The sequence below is a fragment of the Podarcis muralis genome, chromosome 2 (assembly GCF_964188315.1).
Source record: "Podarcis muralis chromosome 2, rPodMur119.hap1.1, whole genome shotgun sequence".
In the NCBI taxonomy this organism is placed as follows: Eukaryota; Metazoa; Chordata; class Lepidosauria; order Squamata; family Lacertidae; genus Podarcis; species Podarcis muralis.
The window spans coordinates 1,178,258-1,201,281 of record NC_135656.1 but is presented as its reverse complement, the minus strand read 5'-3'; the positions used below and the strand labels follow the sequence as shown (position 1 = coordinate 1,201,281).

General features: G+C 42.9%; 1 protein-coding gene across 1 annotated transcript in view; it reads right to left on the bottom strand.

Moving 5' to 3' along the window:
* The window catches only part of PIN1 (peptidylprolyl cis/trans isomerase, NIMA-interacting 1), a 38,341-nt gene that overhangs the window by 13,373 nt on the left and 1,944 nt on the right, over window positions 1–23,024 (bottom strand). Inside the window, exon 2 of the mRNA XM_028721173.2 lies at window positions 10,824–11,024. Coding sequence (XP_028577006.1) covers window positions 10,824–11,024 — 201 coding nt within the window. The remainder of the gene's footprint in view (window positions 1–10,823; window positions 11,025–23,024) is intronic.

Below are 23,024 nucleotides of genomic sequence, written 5' to 3'. Positions count from 1 at the left end.
CCACCCACCCCCAGGGCTGGGGGGGGGGGGCTCCCAAGGAGGCAGCAGACCAAGCCTCCAAGGATGTGCCACAGCCATGGCTGCCACCTCAGAAACAGTAGCAGCAGTGGGCAATGTATTCCTTGGAGGCCGAATCTGCTGCCCCTGTGGATCCTGCCACCTGAGGCAGTTGCCTCGCCTTGCCTCACCTAGCCCTGCCTTGACCAAGATACTGGATGAATTCTCTTCCCCTGCTCCCTGTCCCATTCAGTAACAGGAAGTCAGAAGGCTCCTTTGCTCATGCTCATTCCCTCTTGCCAGTTTTCACTTGTTCCATTATACAGTTCCAGCAGGGCCACCTCCCACCATGGTTTGGGGAAGGCCGTGCCCAGCACTAAGATGTCAGCTGCAACAACCTAGATGCCAAGCACTTTGCTTCACAGGCAATCTGCCCTGTTGCCTTCCAGCCCGGTGACTTCATGGGCCTGGACACAGGATGCTGATTTTATGTAGCACAGCAAATGAGGAACGCAGGGTTGCGGCCTCTCAGAAGCATCACCCCTCTATACTTGGGCAGGGAAGAAGGCAGAAGAGATAATGTTGAGTCCCTAGTTCACAGCTGAGCCATGTGGTTTGATTTGCCTCCCACTTAACATAGCAGGAGAGTAAGAGGAGAGGAGGAAACACTTGCAAGAGCAAGCAATGCAGCAAACTCAGGAAAAGGGCAGCTGTTACCGGGGCTAATGACTTCTTGGTTTGTCTCGAGGCAGCCAAGCTGGTTGCCGTGCAGCACCGTTCAGCAGGAACCACTCTAGAACCCTGCTGCCATCTGGAAGCGCAGGTCATCTTTGAGAAAGGAGTCGTGTTTGCCAACCCTGCTATCTAAGGAGGAGCAGTTCAACTCTCACCTGACTGCCTTCCTGTGGACAATTCTGGTTTTTCTGGCACACAGAATTCCCACCCAATGGGATGTTTGGGCCAAAGCAAACACTGCTAACAGTCCAAAATATCCCTTCTGAAACATGAGCAGAAGAGGAAGCTACTACCAAGCCAGGGTGTTTGTAGATCTAGCACAGCTATCAGCAACTCTTCAATATCTCTGAGGCATTTTTTCTAATTGTACATCCAATACTATGCATCCAATAGATGCTACATTATTTCAGTGTGTTATCTAGTATTCTCTCATTATTTGTTTAATTCTATATACTAAAACAAAACCAAACAAAACCACCCACAGAAGTCCTTCTATGAGATGCCGCCTATAAACAGAGGTGCTGAAGACCTCATTCTTCTGTTGAGGTCCAACTTCCCTCGGCATCAGTGGTTGAAGTCTGCATGCTGGTGGTGAGAAGGACCCAGGCTTTCTTCCCCATCGCTCTCTCCCTGCCCCCTGCCCCAGCTGCTAAGGCAGAGCAGGTCACTCTTGCTGGAGTTCTGAAGGAGTATGCAGGAAAGCAGTCAAATTTTTTCAACAGGACCCCCGGGGAACAACACATTAAGACTAATCTGCCCAGTGATACAGTTTTGGAAAGAAGTCCACCAAAGAAAAATCAGTAGCCCACAAACATTTTCTGCACCAGCCTCCTGCTCACATATATGGGGGGGGGGGGACACACACCTGTGTGTGGTCACCTCCACCAGATTTTTACTCGCCGTAGGAGATCAGGTAAGAGGCTATTTACAAGCCCAGATTTAAACACAACAAAAATCTAACACACACTCACAAGCCCTTTGACAACTCTCAACCTCCACAGTGTTTAAGAAAAACATGGCAATATCAGAGTTAAAATTCTCTAAACAATAACATCAAAGGCGACGATGATATGCCTGTCAAACTGATGCTTCCCAGGGGATCTATTTTAACAATTCTAGGCTATAATTATGTTCATCAGGTATGGTAAGCTTGTTCAGAGAAATTCAATGAGGCTCAGCTGTTTGATTGCGGCTAAGGTGGGCATTCATGCAATAAATTCTTTAGTGAGATATTTGTTGTTGTTCATAATTTCACCTGCTCATTTTTAGGAAGATAATAACAGACTGCTCTTGCCAAGTCAACAGTATCAATCTCCCTTTATACCGTTATCAAGCCAAAATGCACACCGCCATTTTTAAACAATTATATGCAAGCTCCTATGACCTTTACCACAAATGGTGTTTATCAAGGACAGATGCAGCTGTTGACAGAAAATAGATTCTCCCCATGCCCAGCTCTCCTGATCATGGCATTTCATATAAAAAAAGAAACAATGATAATAAAAGAGACAAATGAATGAATTCCTAATGGGTTTTATCAACCTCACAGCAGGAGAGCTAGATGAAATAAGTTTTAATCACGCCTTTCCCTCTGTCCTTAAGGTGACACAGAAGATTGCTCTAACACAAAAATTATCTGATAGGAAAAGGACTCCCGTCTCTGGGGCTATCAAACCGGTACTTTAATATATTTTAAACATCACTTGAATATAAGAATTACATCAGAATCCCATACAAAACAAGATTAAAATGTCTCTCTCCATAATGTTATCAGATGATGGAAGCCTTCTGCTGCTGCACCCAGCAACAAATTTTCATTAGCTTAGCCTTTTATCCAAGAAAGATAACATGCACAGAAAAAGCTGGTTATCGGAACCTCTAATGAAAGATGTGGTTCTGGGACAGCGCTTGGCCGATAAGCCTCTCATGGTCTGCATCCAAACGGAACTTCTCAACAATCCCAAGATGCCACAGTTTGCTCAAGGTAAAGGAAACAACGGCAATGTGTTCCTCCTCTACAACAGCATACCATCTTGTATGCTCTAGGAGTTCAAGAAAAGCCAAGCTGAGTAGCAGCCCGACTAGAAGGAAGGTTGCCCCAGCTTTTGGGAGCTGTGGTGAATCTTCACACACACCGGGTTGCATTTCACACAATTGCGCTGCTTGCACAACAGGAGGGCTCTTGTGCTCCCTCTCCTCTCCTTGCGCACACCCCAGGCTCCCCCACAAATCTGCTCCAGACTGTTGGAGAGGCAGGGAAAGTTGTGGGAAGTCCTTGCACCAACAGAACAACTTTGTTGGATACAATCTGTTGGGCATGGTTGCTTGGTGTAACTTTAAAAGTTCAGTTTCCTTTCCTTTGTTTAAGAGGGGATGAGGAGAGAATTACAACTCTCACTTGGAAAGCAAAACAGATTTCTGCCTTAACCATCCTGGTTACATCAAACAGCCAACTGCTAACACTTACCCTTTAGAACTATTTTAAGGGCTGTTTGGATCATCAGGATAGTGAATCATTAGCGTGGAAGAATTCATCCTAAAACTCGCTTTCCAAACAGGTTTTTCATGAGCTCTGCTTCTTGCAGCTAATATGACTTATAAGGCATTCTTGGCCCCATGCCATAAAGGGTGGGTGGCAGTCTTTTTCTCAACCTACTGAGGTGTGGAAGATTTTTTAAGTGAAAATAAGATTCCAGTTTTCCTGTTTCACATGCTTCTCTGATGGTGATGTTCATGGGGACAATGAAGACAGCCATCTCCTTGGACCCAAATTTGGAAATAAATCTGGTCTCTTCAGAAACACATAATGGAAGTATGGCTTGTATACAGGGCATAAGAAAAACATTGAGAAATAATTTCTTGGTTTTATTTTCTAATGAAATGGCCCAATTCCTATTAAATGTTGATTTTGCTCACATACTATCAATTGGCAGTATTTTGTTTCACAGAAGGCTAACGAGTTTCCTAGAAGCAATTAAGGTGAGTTATTATCACCTAGAACAGGGAGCGGAGGGAATGTTGCATATTAGAGTGATGGAGGGTTCTAGAATGGGAAATATTATTTACTTAAATAATTTTTAATTGTACCTGGGAAGGCGTGTCTAGGGGCACAAGGGATGTCTGGAATAGCTCAGTTGATAGAACATGAGACACTTGATCATGTTGGGTCATGGGTTACAGTCCCAAGTTGAGGGGAAGATTCCTGCACTGCAGGAGGTTGGCCCAGATGACCCTCATGGTCTCTTCCAACTCTGCAATTCTAGTACTTCACCTAGAACCAACTTAACAGGCCAGCATTTACGTGACCAATGAGGAAGAGAAGGGAATAAGACAAACAATCTGAAATATTTTTCCCTGGAGGGGTGGGCGTAGAAAGAGGTATCAAACCAGAGCTCACCTTTGCCACCCATGCTGTGTGCTGAACACAAACCTTGAAGAGGGTTAAAAGCACCATCCCGGCTGCTGCACTGGCCCCAGCAATCAGTTTAGTGTGCCATCAACCAACCATCCCAGCCCAGAAAGTCCTAACCCTGGGATCTGCTCACTTGTCAGAGAAAGCTCACCCGAGAAGACTTTGCCTGGCTAAGATCCAACTCCTTTTCCAGAACCTGATCCCTTGCCTCTGCCTCTCGGGTTATGCTACCTACCTCTTGGCTTTTGCTGCTGCCTGTGGGACTGTCTTCATTGCCTGTCCTAGACTACATTAGTTGCCAGAAAATGCTCTGAACATTAGCTGCTGCTTCTGGAATTTAGACCCAAAACTGTCCTCAACCACACTACGTTGGTAACTCGGGATAAGAACTTAATTCGTTCCGGAGGTCCGTTCTTAACCTGAAACTGTTCTTAACCTGAAGCACCACTTAAGCTAATGGGGCCTCCCACTGCCACTGCACAATCTGTTCTCATCCTGAAGCATAGTTCTTAACCTAAGCTTCTATTTCTGGGTTAGCGGGGTCTGTAACCTGAAGCGTCTGTAACCTGAGGTACCACTGTATTTACCTCCGATTCTCTTGGACTGAGAACTAGTAGATCCCAAAACCTGATTGCATGGGGGCCTGACTCCACTGCATGCTGTGAACCTTAAATAAAGAACAGTCCTGATTTTTGTACCCATGGAGGGTGTTATTTGAAGATAGAAGTGGGATGTATCAGTAGGAGGTATTTTGTCGTATATTTACAAAACAATACCTTCACAATACCAATTTCTATCTACCCCATGTATGCTACTACAACAAATTTAGAAGGCATAAGAATTACAAAGTTATCCAGGTGGGTTCAGTAGATGAACCTGGCATGGATGACATCTCATGGATTCTAACCCCCTCAAAGCCTGTAACATCTGATCTACAATGCTAACCTCAAAAGAAAATTTCCTCACCCCTATTTGCTATTTTAAAAGCCTTCTTCAGTGCTGCATTTTATAGGCAAATGGATTCAACTAGAGATGGACTTTTAATACATTTGCATTAAAATCAGATTTTAAGCACTTTATGATTAACATACATGCTCCCAGTTTTTTAAAAATATCTAGGTTCAATTTATTTATTTTTAAGCTATATTTTGTCATCAATTTTTCTACTCCCCTTATTAGCAGCTTTGCCACCTGACGGAACATGTCTTGTAAAATGTTGGTAACATCCTCAGTTAATTACAGGTATGATGTTCTCCCTTTTAACAATTGTAAGACTGCTCCAAATAGGCAGCGAGGACACCAAGTCAGACTGCAGGAGGGGCAATTGCATGTAGGATGGCTGTCCCCAAACCACACACAGAAAGCACCAGGCAGGTGTCAAGTCTGCCTTTCTCCTTAACATGCAGACTTTTCACATGCAAGTATATCTAACCCACAGAGCACCATCCCACAAGATGAAGTGAAAAACTGCTCAGCTGAAACTGTGTCTGTGTGTCTGTGTCTGTGTCTGTGTGCAGTCAATGCCAAAAACAAAAAGCCATTTTTTTAGAAGTTAATTTCTTTTCCCACTCTCATAACTACACACTTGAAGGGTTTTTCCCTCCAATCTAAGAATAGCAATGCACAATGCATCCAGCTGAGGAGAGCCATGTTCTGCACTTATTAAAAGAGTGCAAATGGCTTTGACTAAATACAGGTTCACTGCAGTTTTTCAACCCATCTTATATTTCTAATTCAGTCCTAAGGATGGAAAGTCATACAGTCCAATAAATATTCCCTCCAATTATCTGGGCAATTCCAAACCAAGTGATTTATTTATTTGGTCACTGACAACAGCTGAAATAAGTCTAGTGCCTTTTCTACCACAGGCTCTACAAATACTGACTGGTATTGGAAGAACGGATAGGATCTCATTTTGGGCATCATGTTGGATTTCTGAAGTCCAGCACAGAATCAAGAACAAGATATGTTTGCTGGGCAAAAATATATGACTCCCTCCAGTGATCTGGCAAATACATTTTGTGGACCCCTGGGTAGACATAAGAATTCTTTTAAGTGGCAAGAAATATGCATCCTTCTTTTCTTTTCTTATTTTATTTTATTTTAAGGTTATGTTTTCTAGGATGGGAAAGTGTTTAAAAAAAGATTCTACTCAAAACAAGAAGTGTATACAGTACATTGCTTTAATCCCAGATTGAATGAATTCAAGGTCTCATAAGAGAACCCGTCCTTAAAAGCAAGGGAGGAGAGGAATAAAGGTACGGTCTATCTGAAGTTTGTGTCTTGATTTCAATGGGGGAATTAAGCACCCATTCAAACTTTCCCCAACTGCGATCAGATTTTCTTCTGCTGGGTTATGTCCAAATCCCACCTGACACTTGTGGGCTAGTGTGGGGAGGGCGACTCAACTGCTGTTAGCATGGAAACTACACCGGTTGTACCACCTATGTTGCTAATCCACAGTTCCAGCATCAAGTTCCTCTTGCGCTTCTCTAACAACCTGAAACCTGGAGGGAAATTCTGCTAGAAATACCAGAGGCCATGGCTGCCAATACTGCATAGCCTCATTCCTTGACTGAACCAGAAGCTACAATTCCAAAAAGAGAGAACTCCCCAAAGGCACTAAAAAAGATGAGATTCCATGAAAGCATAGTTCTCCCCATCCCTCTTCTAAACCCAGGCAGGCCAGTTCTCCTGCTGCACAATTTGGGTAGGAAAGCATGTGGAAGGGTTCATTTCCTAGCAACGTGCATGCAAACCACAGAATGGGTCTCCAGATCACAAATACAAAATGCTGCTGCGTGAGGAGGCCATGCCTGGAAACAAATAACTCAAACCCTCGCAGAGAAAGGTTCTGTTGTTGCCACCCCTGCGGCTCAAAAAGAGAGGAGCCACGGAGCAATCGAAGGAACCCACTCTTCACGCTCTACTCATTGCTTACAATAGCAAACACTGAAGAATGTCTAAGTAGGAATCACTGTTCTGTGCCTGCCACAACAGATGGCTTCATGGATGCCAGAAACATGGAGCTCAGATGCCAAAGGATTCCTAGACCCTAACATTTTTCTTTCTCGTTACAGGTAGGTAGCCGTGTTGGTCTGCCGCAGTCGAAACAAAATAAAAAATTCCTTCCAGTAGCACCTTAGAGACCAACTAAGTTTGTTATTGGTATGAGCTTTCATGTGCATGCACACTTCTTCAGATACCAATAACAAATTAGTTGGTCTCTAAGGAGCTACTGGAAGGATTTTTTTAATTTTTTATTTCTACTTACCCATACTGGCACCTAAGGTTCTTCCCACCCTGCTAGGAGCTGAACTTTTATTACTGTCAAGGACAAAAAAAATCAGGAGTCTGGTGTTTCCAGAAGAACATGTTAGTATTTTTAAATTAGCTTAATCCAATTCAGCTGAAGCCAAGGGTGGCCAACGAACAAGCACTGCACCAGATTTCATGTGGGAGATATGCAGGTGGTATCTTATTCTCCCACCCACAGTTATGCTGCCCTCTTGCCTCCCTCCCACCAGTGAAATGAACATTCAACATACATGAAAATGTGTTAAAGAACATTGGTTTTGGCTTAAAATACAAATTTTATTTTCAATATAAAAATACACATTTTTACAAAGAAAATACAAGCAAACCTCTCAGGTGGCTTTACAAAAGAAAGTGCTAAATGGGAAAATAGATAAGGAACAAGCTCAAAATTGTGGCAACTGGTATTTGAGGCACCAAATCATACAAGAGCGATTTTAGACCTTTCCCCCAAGTGTGTGTGCTACATGAGAAATGCATTTGAAACCCTCAGCTCCAAAATGATTCAAAATACTAGCAAGTCAGGGTTGCCCCGGTTCTGGTTTGATGAACTGAGCTAAAAAGAAGTCTGGCAACTTTGAGAATGCTGGTCCTTTCCTGGAGCTCTACAGACTCTAGAACAAGGACAAACGATGCAAACTGGCAGACATTCTTCCTTCTCCTACCAAGCATCTTACCTTGTCCAGAGGTTTGCCAAAGTTTGATACAGCTCCACCTATTTTCTGCTCATTCCACCCGCAATGCATTACTATGACCACAATCTGGCACTGTGTTCTCAGAACAGGGTGTGCTGGGCAGCACCTCCAACTCTATTTTGCCCTTTGGGGCATATATCGCACATACACCAGATGAGATGGTCACGGGTTTGTAGACAGTAGAATTTCAGACTGCAGACTGGGAAGGGGAATGTTGACAGGACTGAACACTCCTCCATATACCTTGTTGCACATTTTAAAAAGAGCTTGTCACCAAGGCTTTACACACATTTGTACATGCAAAGATTATATAGATATATATACACACACACACTTGGTGAATCAGGGGAATGCTGTGGACATAGTGTATCTTGATTTCAGAAAGGCTTTTGACGAAGTCCTCCATGATATTCTCGCGAGGAAACTGGTAAAATGTGGGCTGAACAAAGTAACTGCTAAGTGGATTTGCAGCTGGTTGACTGACCAAACCCAAATGGTTCCTTGTCATCCTGGGGAGAAGTGACAAGTTGGGTGCCACAGGGTTCTGTCCTGGGCCCACTGTTGTTCAATGTCTTTATAAACGATTTGGATGAAGGAACTGAGGGGATGCAAATTTGCAGACAACACCAAACTGGGAGGGGTAGCTAATGTCACAGAAGACAGAATCAGAGTTTAAAATTACCTTAACAGATTAGAGAACTGGACCTAAGCTAACAAAATGCATTTCAGTCGGGACAAATGTAAGGTTCTGCACTTAGGCAAAAAGATCCAGATGCACAAATATAGGATGGGGGACACCTGACTTGCTAGCAGTACATTTGAAAGGGATCTAGGGGACTTGGTGGACCACAAGCTTAGCATGAGTCAACAGTGTGAAGCAGAAGCAGAAAAAAGCCAATGAAGTTCTAGGCTGCATCAACAGACATCTAGTGTCCAGATCAAGGGAAGTCATAGTCCCACTCTCTTCTGCCATGGTCAGACCACACCTGGAATACTGTGTCCAATTCTGGGCACCACAATTTAAGAGGGATGTTGACAAGCTGGAAGGTGTGCAGAATAGGGTGACCAAGATGATCAAGAGTCTGGAAACTAAGCCTTATGAGGAGCAGTTGAAAGAGCTGGGTATGTTTAGCCTAGAAAAGAGGAGACAGAGGAGATATGATAGCCATCTTAAGGGCTGTCACATGATGGATGGAGCAAACTTGTTTGCTCATTCTCTGCGGGGCGGGGGGGCATGTTACAAGAAAGGAGATTCCGATTAAACTTCATGAAGAACTTTCTGACAGTAGGGGCTGCTAGACAGTGGAAGGGACTCCCTTGGGAGGTGGTAGACTCTCCTTCTTTGGAAGTTTTTAAGCAGAGGTTGGATAGCCATCTGTCAGGGATGATTTAGCTAAGATTCCTGCGTAGCAGGAGGTTGGACTAGATGACCCTTGGGGTCCCTTCGAATTCTAAGATTCTATTGCAGCCCTGCAAAACTCTGTTCCACATGCAGAAGAAAACAGGAGTGGCTGAGTCAAATTTGAGTCTTGGCAGTGATTTCAGCCCTGGCAAGTAGTAGATACATTTCATTAATAATGGTAGAAGGTCCAACACTACAATTCTATGATTCTATATATTTAGACAGACATAGATATATATACTCACATATTACAGGACAGAATAAAACTATTATAAACTTCTCCATCGCAGGATGAAAGTCCAGGAGCAAATTTTGTCACCTCATCAGCTGTTTGTATGAAATAGGTCCTAAGGCTCTAGATATAAAGCCCAACTGAACCCTCTTCTGATTATGCTGTTCATACATCAGACAAAAAGCTATCTACACCGCATGCCACCAACCCCACCTTATGCAAATTAATTTTGCATTATCGCACTCCGTCCGCCTACTTTATACTGAACATGATAACTGAGGAATGTTTTGCAGCACTGGAAATTCTTGGCAAGGTGGGATGGATGAGGCAGCCAGCTTCTATGGACTAGGCTGCTACAGATGGCAATGAAGGAAGGACACTTAGCCATGCAGGGTTTGAAAAGGGCAGCCTTTCAGAGGCAGTTCCCACTTCCACATGTTTCTCTACAATCTTAAGAGCTGGAGACTTTATATGTGAACCATATGAACTGACCCAGACCATGCAATCACCATCTAAGGCCCTTCTTTGTGTGCCTCATTTGCACATGACAGAGGGCCTTTTCTGTGGCGGCCCTGTGCTTGTGCAATCTTCTCCCCAAGGAAGCTCACCTGGCACCATCATTACATATCTTTAGGCGCCAGGTAAAAACTTGGCTCTTCTACCTAGACCTTTGGCTACTGAAGCAATCTCTGGCCTTTTAAACTGGGAGAGCGGGGAGTATTGTTTTTGTTTGTTACTATGTTACGTACTTTTGTGTTTTTATACTGTAAACTGCCCTGTGATACACAGATGAAGGGAGGCATATAAATTTAATTTATATGGTGCACAGACAATTTGTAGAAAAAATGGCCCTAACAGGCAACTGAAATGCCCCAATCAAGAGGAGTGAAGTGAGTCAACAGGTTCCTATTGTCCAGAGGCTGCTGGCTTCATCACAATTTTGAAAGGAAAGCACTGCATTGGGGGCTGGACTGTCTGGTGTGGAAAGCAGGGCTTCAGTACATTGAGCTCTCACTTTCCTTTACTTTTACTTGCCATTAATTAGCTCCAGGGCCTCCTCCTTGCTCCGGGTGATCTTATCCTCCCTCCATGATGAAGGTCTCCTAGACTGGTTATGTTTCACCAAGAGATGTGAGCATCGCACTTTAGTCGGCTCTCCCTGTCCATTCTTGCTGTTTCCAGTGGGGCGTTCCCATTGGCTGGCATTTGTAATATGGTTGAAATAATACACACGCCCTGTGAGATAAAACAGGAGAAAAAGACTTTAGTTGTAGGGCACAACATATCAGCTTCTTTCTAAGAAGCATTCTCCTATGACCCATCCCACCCAATTATTTTAGCTTACAGCCTACCTACCTGAAATTCAGCCCATTCCCTCTCACTTACCTCCTTCAAAATTACCAGTTTGTAGTGTTTCTGCTCAATCCCCAACTGCGGCAACCAAGCTAAGGGCAGGACTATGTGATACCAACTCAGGCAAAGCACTATTATAGCTCCTTTGTGATGTCAGTAACATGCACAAGATGAAAATGACTATGAAAGAACAATATAGATCTGATGGCAAACCTTCCTGTGTACATTTCACTGCAGGGTCGCAGCGACAGGAACTCCAAGCAAGAATCAGAAGAGCCCTGCCAAATTGATACCAGTTTCTCGGGGGAAAGCCCAACTGCATGGTCACTCTTTGGAAAGAGCCAAAACACACGTGTTATGAAACACTACACGGGTAAAAAAGCTCAGAGTATTTTTTGGCTTTGGTAAGCTCAGCCATGATTATAAGCAATGCTAAATGTAATCTCTGGCAGCTTTAGAGTGACTGCCAGTAAATCAGGAAGATTCAGCCTCCGTCCCCCCACCTTAACACACTTAAAAATACACCCCAACAACAATATAAACCATCAGGGTGCATAAAAGTCCATTTTAAAAAAGATAATTGCTTTGATTTTCTCCCTTACCTTTGAATTACTATAATCAAATAGGCATTACACAGAGAGACACAGACATTAAACCAACTTTTAATTTAACATGACTGTTTAAAAAAAGCCTGGTTTAAAAAGAAAATGTGAAACCTATTAAGCTTACATTTGCAATCTCCTAAAAGTAAACTCATGTTTGTAAGGCACAGTTAAAAGCCTAATTTTCATATGCAAAAGAGCCACCAAAGGATGAAACTGATTGTGACGAAGCATAGATATAAGCCAAATTGCAACTGCTAAGCATACTTTCCCAGGACTTAAGCCCAACTGAACTGTGTAGGACTTACTTCAAAGTAAACACATTTAGGACTGGGCAAGGGTTTTTATTTTCTGTTTCAAATGCAAATGTATCACCTGCTTTTCAATTGCTACAGCTCTTCAAGCATCAGGTAACAACACAATTCATAAAAATACCGGTACATGGTCTCCAAGATGAGATCCTATCCACTCTCTGCAATTTGAACGTCCAGTACCAATCAGTCAACTTTGTAGTGACTGGGTGGGAAAGGCACTAAACTTATTTCAACTATTGTCATGGCCAAATGAATAAATCACTTGATTTGAAATTTCTCAAATAATTGGTGTGGAAAACTGGTGGGGCGTGTGACCTTCCACTGCATCAGAAATATAAAAATACAGAAATTTTTAAATTCACCAGATAAAAATGGGGAGAGAGAACACAACACTAAAACAAGAAATCCAATTTTATTCTCTCAAAATACCTACAAGGAGATCTCATCACTAGTCCTCCATGTATGGAGGTATGTAAAGGAGAAAGTGTTCCCTCAAATTCCCTCAACACCTTGCATTTATCCAACAAAGTTCTTGCAGTATTAGGTGATATGCTCTGCACAGCTAGCACTGCTGCCATATTCTGGAACAACTGATGTTTCGAAATTGTATTTAAAGCAACCCCACATGACAGTAATTTATCACTTTCTCTTAACTGCCCAAGCTGTGCAGCATGTTCCATTCTCAAATATTCAGGACTCTGCCAAGCAAACTACATGCATTAACTTTACATCTCATAGAAACACACTGTTCTGCCAAAAAATACAGACCCTCATCTCTGAAAGGTTCTGGGTAACTTTCTTTCAGGAAAGTGATCTTGCAGATTATCGTTGCATAGGGATAGAGGAGGCCAAAGAGTAACTCAACAGTTTCACAATGTTCCCACATATTACAAAATAAGATACAATTCTAGAATGCAAAATGGCAAAATCATCGAAGTGTCAAAATGACCAATAAAGTTTTAGCTGCAAACGTATGTTTAATGCTTGCATCAGCTTATATTTCCTGCACAAATATGCATACATGAGTCAAAGGGTGGCCACCAGGTTTGCACTCATCTCAGGAGGTATTTTGTCCCACTCCTCTTTGCAGATCCTCTCCAAGTCAGTAAGATTTCAAGGCTGATGTGTAGCTACTTGAACCTTTAGCTCCCTCCAGATTTTCGATGGGATTAAGGTCTGGAGACTGGCTAGGCCACTCCAGGACCTTAATGTGCTTCTTTTTGAGCCACTCCTTTGTTGCCTTGGCCATGTGTTTTGGGTCATTGTCATGCTGGAATACCCATCCTCGACCCATTTTCAATGCCCTGGCTGAGGGAAAGAGGTGCTCACCCAAGATTTGACGATACATGGTCCCGTCCATCATCCCTTCGATGCAGTGAAGGTGTCCTGTCCCCTTAGCAGAAAAACACCCCCAAAGCATAATATGTCCCCCTCCATGTTTGACGGTGGGGATGGCATTCTTGGGGTCGTAGGCAGCATTCCTCCTCCTCCAAACATGGCGAGTTGAGTTGATGCCAAAGAGCTTGATTTTGGTCTCATCTGACCACAACACTTCCACCCACTTCTCCTCTGGTCATTCAGATGTGCATTGGCAAACTACAGACGGGCCTGTACATGTGCTGTCTTGAGCAAGGGGACCTTGCAGACACTGCAAGATCTCAGTCCTTCACTGCGTAGTGTGTTTTCATGGTGACTATGGTCCCAGCTGCCCTGAGATCATTGACAAGTTCCCCCCTGTAGTTCTAGGCTGCTTCATCACAGTTCTCCTGATCACTGCAACGCCATGAGATGAGATCTTGCAATGGAGCCCCAGACCGAGGGAGGTTGAGAGTTATTTTGTGTTTCTTCCATTTGCAAATTACTGCACCAACTGTTGTCACCTTCTCACCAAGCTGCTTGGCAATAGTCTTGTAGCCCAGTCCAGCCTCGTGCAGGTCCACAATCTTGTCCCTGACATCCTTGGACAGCTCTTTGGTCTTGGTCATGGTGGCTACTTTGGAATCTGCTGGATTGATTGCTTCTGTCGACAGTGTCTTTTGTACAGGTACTGTAACGAGCTGGGATTACAGGCAAGACCTCTCTCTTACAGCAGGTGCTTCTAATCTCAGCTCTTTACACAAAGTGAAGATACCAGGTAGCCTGACATCTGGCTGATTGATAGGGGATCAAATACTTATTTCACTCATTATAATGCACATCAATCTCTGACTTTTGTCTTCTGGGTTTCTGGGGATTTTCCTGTTGTTATTCTGTCTCTCACAGCTACAATAAAACTACCATTAAAATTATGGACTGGTCATTTCTTCGTCAGAGGGCAAATGGGCAAATTTAGCAGGGGATCAAATACTTTTTTCCCTCACTGTACAAGAAAATACACAGATGTGTGCACTCAGGATACTTCACCCCTCTGCCCGGGCACAACTACTTCTTGCTCCAAAACAAAGCCTAAAATCCACTAATTTAGCCCAAAGTACCAATTGCTGGTCAGCTGCTACAAAATTAACACACATATTATCAGCTTCATGCAAAGCATGAGCTACTCAAACCTGGTTGTTAGAAGAAACCATAATGTTGTCCTGTAGCAGGTATGCTGTACTTGAAGGTCCTAATGAATTATTAGAAGAGATGGCTGGAAAAAGCAGCCTTTAGCTCCACTTTAGCTTCTGAATTCAACAGCCCTGTCCCTACTCGACCAGCAAGAAAAAACAAGTGTGTGTGCATTTTTTCAGAAAAGACTGTTTTAGGCCTATACTGAAAATGATGCTGGGTCTTCTTGGCACAGAGCTGTGGGAGATTACATTTCCCTTTGCCCAAAGAAATCAGTCACAAAGAAATCCACATGAAGGGAGGATGGAAAGCGTGGATATTGCAGGGTCTGGTGCTGCTGTTTTAAACGCATTGCAGTCATCTGCAGATCTTAAAAGAAATAGACTGGGTTGCCTGATAGAAGCTAGGGAAGTCCTAAGTATCTGGGCCCCATAGCCTTTAAAGCCCATTCGTGAGGAATTTGAAGTAATTTTCCACTACTAGCAGAAGATTTCCTGCTGAAATCTGATTTAAGTGTATTATTAAAATCACACAGACACACAGTGCAGTCCCCCACTTGCACTCTCTTCCGTCTAAACTTGTAAAGCTCCAAGATGGGTTCCTTCCCCTTATATTTACAGCTGCCCTGTCAACACCCAGTGAAAAGGCTGCTTAGACACTTATACTTCATTCCTAGTCCAGAACCCACAGAACAACTTGCTTGCTCTGTACTTGCAATTCTTTGCCAAGTCTGTAGCAGCTATCCTATAGTATCTCTTTCCTACAGCACTTCCTGTTCCTGAAGCAGGAGAAAAATGCTGTTTTGAACACTTTGCTGCCTCAAGTGCAAGAACCCCACACACCTGCTTAGTCTAAGCCAGACAGATATTAAACTGGGCTTGTAAAACAGTAACTTGCCTGGCTGCTTGTGACCCGTAGAAATTGTCCTCAGGCAATGAAGGATTTGTAAACCGGAGTCTGAAGTGTTTGCTCGTTCATTTCCTTAATGGGATGTCAGTGTACAGTGGTGCCTCGGGTTAAGTACTTAATTCGTTCCGGAGGCCCATTCTTAACCTGAAACTGTTCATAACCTGAAGCACCACTTTAGCTAATGGGGCCTCCTGATGCTGCCGCGCCGCCGGAGCCCGATTTCTGTTCTCATCCTGCGGCAAAGTTATTAACCTGAGGTACTATTTCTGGGTTAGAGAAGTCTGTAACCTGAAGCGTATGTAACATGAAGCGTATGTAACCCGAGGTACCACTGTACTATAAATGACTGTTTGGGGGCAGACGGCTATTAATAATTTGTGAGCGAGTAACTTTTGTGAAATTCATAGGGCTTTTGTTGGGGAAAAATAAGTTTCAACCGAATCAGAAGATCTCAAAATACTAGTTTCCTCTTAAATGCAAAGCTACTTCCTCTGGTAGGGTAGTCATGTAATCTGCAACTGACAACTGGAGAGAAGACCAACCACAGAATGGCAACCTGACACACTTTCTCTCCTCTCATTTAGGGATAGTCACCAGCGTTTGGAGCCCAGATACATAAACTAGTCACCAAACGGCACCTTAAACCTAGGTTGCAGTTGCCACAACAGAATGTCTAGGAGCCATTTTTTCCCGTTTTTGCAATGGAATTTGTTATTATTATTATTCTTTTCATTTCATTTCAATACCACTTTAATTGGACCTGTGCCAGAGCATTTTGTGACTGGTGCAGATCCAGTTGCGACCCTGTGGAAATCTCTGGGCACCAGGTTGGTGACGGACATCTCCATCCGGGTGGTCTCTCCAGCCTTCTTAAGCAGGTCAGCAGAAGAGCTTACTTATTGCCTTTATCTCCCATCTTTTTCTCTAAGGAGTACATTGTTCACCTCCCTCCCCTCAGTTAATCCCCACAATGACCCTGTGAGGTAGCTGAAGAGCCTGTGGCTGGCCCAAGGTCACCCGGTGAGCTTCATGGCGGAGTGGGGATTTGAACCCTGATCTCCCAGGTCCTAGTCCAATAATGTCACCACTACACCATCCTGGCTTCCTAGAGCACTTCTGTTATGGGGCAGCTCTATAAATTAAGTAGGGGGGAAATGGGGAAAGCCAAATGTTTTTCTTGAAGCTTGAATTTATTTGATGGTTGTAAACCAATTTGAGATTTTTTTCTTTAAAATATAAAGTGCTATAGAATGAAATGGGGAAAAAAATAAAGCACATTTGGGGGGAAATGGCACCTAGCCATTCCACTGTGGCGACTGTAACCTAGGTTTAAGATGCTATTTGGCAATTAGCTTATATATCTGAGTTTCTAACACTGCTCAAGACTGTGACCTGACCAAGTCTTCCCCAGCTGGAGCCTTTCAACCTTTTCAGTGATGCAGTGGCCATGAGCCACCTGAAGGAGAAAAGGTGCCAGAAGCCTGGAGTATCTGAACTAGGTTTGATTGCTAAGTAGAGTGGAAGTGTCACAACCAGGTATCCACTGTTAACAATAACATGCAAGACCCACAGATCTTCCCAGTGACCTCTCTTGATGGCTTCACATTTCTCATCAACCAGACAGACGCCCCCTTTTGCAGAAAGTAAAATTTGAGCATGGCAAGAAGAATAGGGGAGAATTATAGCGAAGGCCACCCAATTCCTGCCTTCTCTAACATGGTGCCCTCCAGATGTTTTGCCCATAACTGCCACCACCCCGTGACCTTTGGCCAAGCTGGTGGGGGCTGATGGGAGCTTTAGCCTAACAACATCTGGAGTACATTAGGCTGGGGAAAGCTTATAAACCATGAGAACCACGCTGTGACTTAATTGCATCCTGTAATGTTGAGATGAAATCAAAAGCCAGTCAGTCATACTGTGACACAGCCCACTAACGTAAGGCAGAAAAGCATGTACTCCTTGCATGATTTAATGATGGTATTATAATGATTTTTATTATCAGCCACTGTCTTATTCCACTTGCTAGGAAATGGAGACATAGCCTTCGTTTTCCTGTGTTTGAGTCCTGCAATACCAACCACTAACATTTAATTGCATGCTCCATTCATACCAAGAAGCAAATAAACAAGAAGCAAAAGACCACCCTGAATGTATGCAGTCCTCAAACAACCTACACACATGCAACAACTTCATAGGAAGTCACTTGAGAACTGCAGACAAAGCATACTACTCTCGCTGCCACCTGCAGCAACTGGAAAAATGAATCCAAATGTTGAAGGCAGTTAATTCTATTTTAAAATTTTGAGTACAGGGTTCCTTGTGTTCATTGGGTCATTAGGTTACTTTCCACAAAGTCCCTCCACAAATGTAAAAGAGAAGATAAGGGGATAGGAAAAGTGGTGCTCAAACTGAAACACTTGCTATACGGAGTGTATAGACAACAGATCCATACTACCTCACCCATTCCTACACCAACGTATTTAAGATAACCACCACCCAAAAAAAAAAAAAAAACACCAAACAAACAAACAAACAAACAAACAGGAAGAGTTTATTTATTTAGGGAAGTCTGAGGACACCCAGCTCTGCAAGTGCAAAAAAGCTATCAAGAATAAGGTGAGAGTGAATAATGAAATAAAGGCCAAGAAAAGGCCTCACACCTGACCCACAAACCTCATAACACAATACTTTGCTTATCCGCCTGCTCACAGAAGCTATGAGTGCATGCTCCATGCAGCAAGTTTGGGGCTCTTTGGAAATCTATTCCCTTGAGGTAAAAGTGAAAGATCTGGAGAAGTTGTTAGGCACACAGGCAACAGCACCAACATTAAAAAATAGTTATGAGGTAGGTTGTTGTGTAGGAAGCTTAAGTCAAGCACTCTGAGGGGGCAATTTCATAAATGATATTGTTTCACATAGAGCTAGCTAGGCAGGAAGGATTGCAGGGTCTCAATGTGTGGATGAGGTCCCCAGAATCACAGAGTGCGGAAATATCAGGTTCATGTTCCCTGTACTGTAACTGTCCACAACCCAAACTGAAGGTTGGGATGAAACTCAAAGCTGGCAAAAACTCAGGAAGGCAGCCCAAATGAGAAAGTGCTGGGTGGCTTCAATTAACCTCCCATTATCTGGGCACATATACATTCAGATTACAGCAAAGAGATATTTCTAGCTATGTTAGGGGAACTGTGCCTTAGACCAGCAAAGGACACAATGGAAGCTGCTGACGTTTAACTCAGTTATTAGCTGCACTCCTAGATCGCGGTTGCAGAATACAGAGGTTGCCACTATAAAATGCTCCATGTTGGTGTTTTCTGATCTGCTGGAATCCCCTTCTTGGGATCCCCACAAGCATTACTCATTGGGGAGTGATGCGGGGAAGGGCCTTCCTGATCATGGCAGGTTGTTTGTGGAATTCCTTCTCCCCAGAAATGCAGTTGTTCCACCCCATCTACTGAGTTTTAAAGGCAAGGTTTGAAGAAACACCTGTTTTAATCAGGATCTTTGGATTAAACAAACTGTTTCTGTTTAACATAATTATGTTCTCAACTGTTATCACTTGTGTTGTTGCATTTATCAATGTGGGGTTAATAATTTTAACTGTGAGCTTCGTATTTAGTGAGTTTTCCTGCTGAAAACTCTGTCTCTCTCATTTTAATTATATATATGTACCTCGGTTGTCGAATGTGATCTGTTCCGGAAGAACGTTAGACTTCCTCAATGTTCGACAACCAAGGCACAAAGGGTAGATGGCAAAGTCAATGGAGAAAAAAGGAAAAAAATGCAGCAGAAGCTGTGCCACTTCCAAGACGTGTTTGAAAACAGAAGCAATTACTTCCGGGTTTTTGGCGTTCAGGTTCTGAAACATTCAGCTTCCAAGACGCTAGAAAACAGAGGTACCACTGTATTTGTTAACTGTCCTGGGCTCTCATGTGATGGCAGGATAGATAGATAGGTAGATAGATAGATGATAGAAGTTGCTCTGAAAGTGCAACATGGTCACTTACTAAATACAGTATCAGATAAAATATACTCAGATTACGAAAGGGACAAACAAGTTCAAGCGGATGTCTGCGGTTGACAAGCAGTCGCAGAAGCAAATGCAAGGTTTCCTTTAAAAAGTGGAAGTCTAACCTGAATTAGGAGAACAAAAAGAAGCATAAACCCTAACAAAATAAATATGAACCGGCAATAAGAAAAATGATGAAGAATTTAGAGCACAAGTCAGACCTGAAACAAAATGTTTATCTGTAAAAATCCCTGGCTCAGGGTTCTAGCCAGCTCCTTGCAAACTCACCCAGTGCTCCTCCAGGACACTACATTCCCAACTCACCCCAAAGTTTTCTGTTTATCTTTTCCAACTGACATTTTGAGCATGCCAAGTCTTCACGTGGCTTTTTCTCTGGGGTGCCACCTTTTAAATTTCTCTCTTAAGATATTGTGCAGCCTACAACCCCCTCACTTCATCCATGGTTTCCATTCATCATTCCCTCTCCACCATCTGGGTGGTGGTTTTTTTTTTGTGGGGGTAGCTTTCTCCCTCCATCTTCCATCTCCTACCTTTTCCTTCCTCCTCTGCCATCAGCCAACACAATCAACGTCCCTGTACAGTTTGAATCCGGCTCGTAAGTGTGGCTTAGTAGTGTCACACTTCTGGATCCAAGCTCTGCTTTTTCTTCCCTCTCGTTTCCTCAATGTGACTACATGCATGCGCAGTCTTGTCATTTTTTTTTTTTTTTTTTTTGCTTCAGGTTTTCTTTTGTATCATTTCCTGGAGGTTTTTTTTTCTTCTATTTCTGCAAACCTTGGGGATCTCTCAAACATACTAATACTTCCCTCTTCTTCTTGGCTGGTTCACTTTGACTAAAAAATCCATGGCATGCACCCTCAACTATGGAATGAAATTGGTAAAAATATAGTCAACAATGTTAGTAATACTCAGCGCAGACCCACTGGGTGGAATTTACCCTTGCACAATGAAACATTCTTCCCTTGCATGCCCCTAAATCTGCTCTGGGGGTCTCAAGGCATGCATAGGGCCAGAAGGGAGAAGTCCCGTTGCACAAGCAGAAAATATTCCACTTCCACAATAATACCATCCATTGAAATTAGCAAACATGACTAACTTAGGCATATTAATTTCAATGGACCTACTGTAAAAAGGTCCTGTAAATATAGTGCTGATGATGCCAAGGTTGCAGGTTCAATCCCCATATGGAACAGCTGCATATTCCTGCATTGCAGGGGGTTGGACTAGATTATGCTTAGGGGCCCTTCCAACTCTACAATTCTATTATTCTATGACCTATAACAATCCAATATCATTTATCAGAAGCAGAAAAGACAAGCAGGGAGATGGCTGAACAGCTAGACAACAGAAGAGTAAAAGGATTCCTAAAGGAGGAGGAGAGAAGCTGAATGTATTATTTGTATTCGTTCTCACTGTGGACCCTGCTGCAGATAACTGTGCCTTCACCACTTTTTCCCTGAGTAGGCACCTGAAGAACTAAGTCAAATAGAAGTGGCAGGAGATGATGTTCTAGATCTGACAAATTAAGATGTTACCTGGTCAGTTAACACACACTGATTAATAGGAAAGTTGTCACAACCATCAGCACACCTTTCTGAGGTAGCCAATACAACATCCATTTTTAGGATCCACCCTATTCTTCTGTTGCAAATTGCTTAATTGATTTTAATACTGTTTTATTATATTCTAAACTGCCTGAGACCTTATGGTGAAGGTCATGCAAGAAAATAAATAAATAAAGGAAGAAAGGAGAAGCAGAGGGGAGTCCATAACTAACAACCCTATTGGCCTAGCTTCTGTCCTATATAAACTGGTAGAAAACACAATTCAAAGTACAATTTAACATAGAACAAGCATCACTAAGAAGAATCAGCATGGCTTCTGCAGTGCAGTCCTGCCTCAACAACCTTTTAGAATTCTCTGAGTGTTGGTAATCATGTGCAGCCAGGGATAATCATACCTAGAGTTCCAAAATGCTTTTCAAAAAGTCTCTTAACAAAAACACCAGTGAAGAAACCCTTAGTAGTCACTGAGTGAAAGGGCAAATGCCCTTACAGAACAAAAACTGGTAAAACAATGGGAAACAGAGGACAGGAACACGCCAATATTCACAATGGAAGGAAATAAGCAGTGAGGATCTGTATTGGAACAGATGCTTCTTGGAGGATCTGCATGACACAGAAACAGAGGTGAGCAAACTTTGCCAAGTTTGCAGACAGACTATTTAGGATGGCAAAGGCTTGAGCGAAATGGAGCAATCCTTTTGGAAGTCTTTACAAATGGGTGAATGGCAAGAAAACGGCAAATGAGGTTTAATGTCATTTTAAAATGAAACAAACTGGAGCAATAGTAACAACAAAGCCATTTTCATACATACAGCAATGTGACTATCCAGGAAAGATGTCGTTGCATCATGGTACATGGTTAAAAAATAATGAACTCTATGTGCAGCAGCAGTGGGAAAAGGGTGGCTTTCATGTTGGGATTAGGAAAGGAAGTGAACATAGAAAGCTGGCATCAAACTTGCAGGCTTCTCATATGCATCTAGTTGGCCACTGAACGAGTAAGATGTTGGACTAGGTGGGCCTTTGGACTTGTCTAACGGGGGCTCTTCTTATGTCCCTTCATATACCCCAATACTGAGGACATGTGCAATTTGGTACACATTTCCACAAACCTGGTGCCCTCCAAATACTTTGGACTTCAACTCAAATCAGCCCCAGCCAGCACATGTCCTCACTATTGGCTGGAGCTTATAAAATTCGTCGCTCTGCACATCTGTAGGGCATCAGATTGGGAGAATGCTGCTATATATTCACCTAATGAAGTTCTAATCCCCCACATCTCAAAAAATATATTGTAGTTGGAAAAGGTGTAGGAAAGACATTGAAGTGATTGGACTACTTTCTCTATATGTAAAGGCTACACCTGAGTGTTTAATTTTGTTTTTAATGTACTTTATTTATTTGGTGTTAGCCACCCTGAGCCCGGTCTCGGTTGGAGAGGGTGGGGTATAAATAAAAATTATTATTACAGTATTATTATTATTTTACTTTTAAAAACAAATTACTGGAGTGATAACAGGGCTAATATTAAGAAAACTTAAAAAGATATTGTGTTTCTCATAAGAATAGAATGTACAGTGACCCAGTTATACTGACTAGCTGGAAATTCAAGACCACAGAAGCAAGTATTTTGCACAATGCTTCACTTATGGGATGTTGATGGTCACTGACTCAGAATGGCTTTCCAAAGGCATTGGATAAACTCATGAAAGATAGCTGCTGATAAAACCAATGCTTAAATACAACCCAGATGCCCATACCCACGGGGGCGGGGGGAGAGAGAGGTGGTAGTGAGGCAGCATTCTTGGATGACATAATTATTCAGATCCATTCCAATATGGGTTCAGGCCTGGCTATAGAACTGAGTCAGCCTTGGTCCCCCTGATGGTCACCTTTGCAGAGAGCGGTACAGGGGG